This window comes from Cibotium barometz, chromosome 11, assembly GCF_041138505.1.
Source record: "Cibotium barometz isolate CiBa-2024 chromosome 11, ASM4113850v1, whole genome shotgun sequence".
NCBI classification, from domain to species: Eukaryota; Viridiplantae; Streptophyta; class Polypodiopsida; order Cyatheales; family Cibotiaceae; genus Cibotium; species Cibotium barometz.
This window is the reverse complement of record NC_141056.1, coordinates 21,348,438-21,350,921: the sequence shown is the minus strand read 5'-3', so window position 1 is coordinate 21,350,921 and position 2,484 is coordinate 21,348,438. Positions and strand designations below refer to the sequence as shown.

At 49.7% G+C, this 2,484-nt stretch overlaps 1 protein-coding gene across 1 annotated transcript; it reads left to right on the top strand.

Annotated features, from left to right (window-relative positions):
- Positions 1 to 396: 396 nt before the first annotated feature.
- LOC147633895 (chlorophyll a-b binding protein CP26, chloroplastic-like) lies at positions 397 to 2,253 on the top strand. Its single transcript, XM_086804960.1, has 6 exons — positions 397 to 677; positions 796 to 880; positions 967 to 1,017; positions 1,115 to 1,235; positions 1,607 to 1,741; positions 1,862 to 2,253. Exons 1-6 carry the CDS (start codon positions 476 to 478, stop codon positions 2,117 to 2,119), a joined length of 852 nt encoding a protein of 283 aa, XP_086661086.1. The 5' UTR covers positions 397 to 475; the 3' UTR covers positions 2,120 to 2,253.
- The last annotated feature ends 231 nt before the right edge of the window (positions 2,254 to 2,484 follow it).

Below are 2,484 nucleotides of genomic sequence, written 5' to 3'. Positions count from 1 at the left end.
AGAGAGAGAGAGCAGGTGTGTATATGTGTGTGCATGAGAGAGAGAGAGAGAGAGAGAGTTTCAACATTTGAGTGTGTACGTGACATAGAGAGGGAGAGGGCATGTGTGTGTGTGTGTGAGAGAGAGAGAGAGAGAGAGAGATGGTTGTAGAGAGGGAATAGTTCTTTTCAGGAACCTTGGTCGGCCGCAGCAACGCGCGGGTGCAATACTAGTATATATAAAAGGAAAAAACTTCATGCGCGGGTCAACCTACTTGTGAGTACGTGAAAAGAAGGTTTTTACGTAAAGAGTAAAGCGATTGGCCAATGGAAGATAGGCTAAGGGGGGGATCGGAGACCAATGGGAGGAGAGCCGACGTGGAAGTGACCCATATCCACTACTCGCTAAGCTAAGCAATCCGGTTGTTCTTTCACTGCGGCAAGAAGCCTGTTTTCCTCCCGGTCTCTCTTTGAGTTTTTTCTTAGAAGTGTGAGCTATGGCAGCCCTTGCAGGCTCCTCACTACTTACGCGGCCAGAGATCTTTGGGCAGGCTATAGCTCCTTCCACCCCTCTGCCCTCTTCTTCCTCCTGCACTACCGCCTCTCCCAGGATTGTGTCTCTGTTGGGCAAGAAGAAGGCCAAGCCCGCCCCAAAAGCTGCAAAGGCCCCTGCCAACGAGGAGCTAGCCAAGTGGTATGGTAAGCATTATGGTCCCTTGGGAAGAGCGACACCCCCCCCTCAGACAGTGCCCCATCTCCACAGGTTTTCATTATCCAGCAATTATTGAACTTTAACCCTAGTTCGACTGTCTTGCAGGTCCCGACCGAAGAATCTATCTCCCAGAGGGTCTCCTTGACCGATCTGAGGTTCCCGCCTACCTTGCAGGAGAGGTCCCTGGAGAGTAAGTGATCTGATTACGCTCTCTCCATCGTACATTGCGCATTATTTGTCTTAAGCTCACTCTTGCATGTTTCTTTTGCTTCCCAGCTACGGTTTTGATCCTTTTGGCCTCAGCAAGAAACCTGCGGACTTTGACAAGTGAGTGGTCATGATCGAGTGTTTTTGATTCCATGGAGCAGCTGCATGGCAGCTTCTTGTTTCAGAGCAGTGGAGCTGATCGTTCATTTGATGTCAGGTATCAAGCATACGAGCTCATCCATGCGCGGTGGGCAATGTTGGGTGCCGCAGGCTTTGTCCTCCCGGAAGCTTTCAACAAGTTCGGTGCTACCTGCGGGCCTGAGGCTGTGTGGTTCAAGGTATGCCACATTCTCTGCCTGATGAATGCCCTTAAATTTCTTTTCTGCGTCGAGATCCTGTCAGTCGATGATGCCGCGCCTCTCTAAGCTCAACCCTTTGAAAGCTAGGAGAGGGATTCAAACTGAGTATGCCAACGATGAGACCGATGGGATTCAAACTGTGAGATTCTTCAAGAGTTAGGGCACTTACCAATTCGGTTTCGTCGAAGCAGCGGATTTATATCCTTACCCAACTTGCCTACGAAGCTGTGATATTTCACCAACTCGCCCACGAAGCCGCCGACTAGTATCTTTGACTGTGTGTGGTAGTGACTGCTCTTTGATACTGTCACTCGTAGCCAACTCTCACAGTCGCTCCGTGATGTGATCAGACTGGCGCCCTCCTCCTCGATGGCGGATCGATTGAGTATTTCGGTGCAACTGTGCCCATCAACCTGGCTGTTGCAGTGATTGCAGAGGTGATCCTTGTCGGTGGAGCTGAGTACTACCGAGCCTCCAATCTGCAGGTATGCCTGGCAACCCCCTAAAGATGCGTGTTCATGCAGTTGTATGCCTGGAAAACCATAGAAGGCTTTCTGTTGATGCAGTGAGCATAGTGCAGTTAAGGCAGCGTGTTGCTTGTGTAGGGTTTCGACCGTCTCCACCCTGGTGGGCCATTCGACCCACTGGGCCTGGCCAAGGATCCTGACCAGTTTGCCCTCCTCAAAGTGAAGGAGATCAAGAACGGCAGGCTGGCTATGTTCTCCATGCTCGGCTTCTTCTTGCAGGCATATGTGACCGGTGAAGGCCCCGTTGAGAACCTTGCTGCCCACCTGAGCGACCCTTTTGGCAACAATCTTCTCACCGTCCTTCAGGGCTCTGCTGAAAGAGTCCCTACCTTGTAACTCAATTGTGAAAGAGTCCGCCACAAGGCTTGTCAGTTTCTTGCGAACTGTAAATGCCTTGTCCTTGTGTAACGCCATACTTGAGTCCTTTTAAGTTCTTTCTTTACAACGAGAGTTCTGTTTCCATCTACAAAGCGCCCTTTCTTCTAAGGTCTCTCTCTCTCTCTCTCTCTCTCTCTCTCACACACACACACACACACTCTCTCTCACTGTCTCTCAAGTTGTGAATGGCAATTTTTTTTTCTTTTCCCTTCTCGAGAGAAACAACGTAAAGGTTACCCAATTTAATCTTTTTACCTAAGAAGTTTTATTTCTCAAATTTTTCTCTCGTTCATCCCCATGGTTCTAGCCCTTTTTAATCCCTT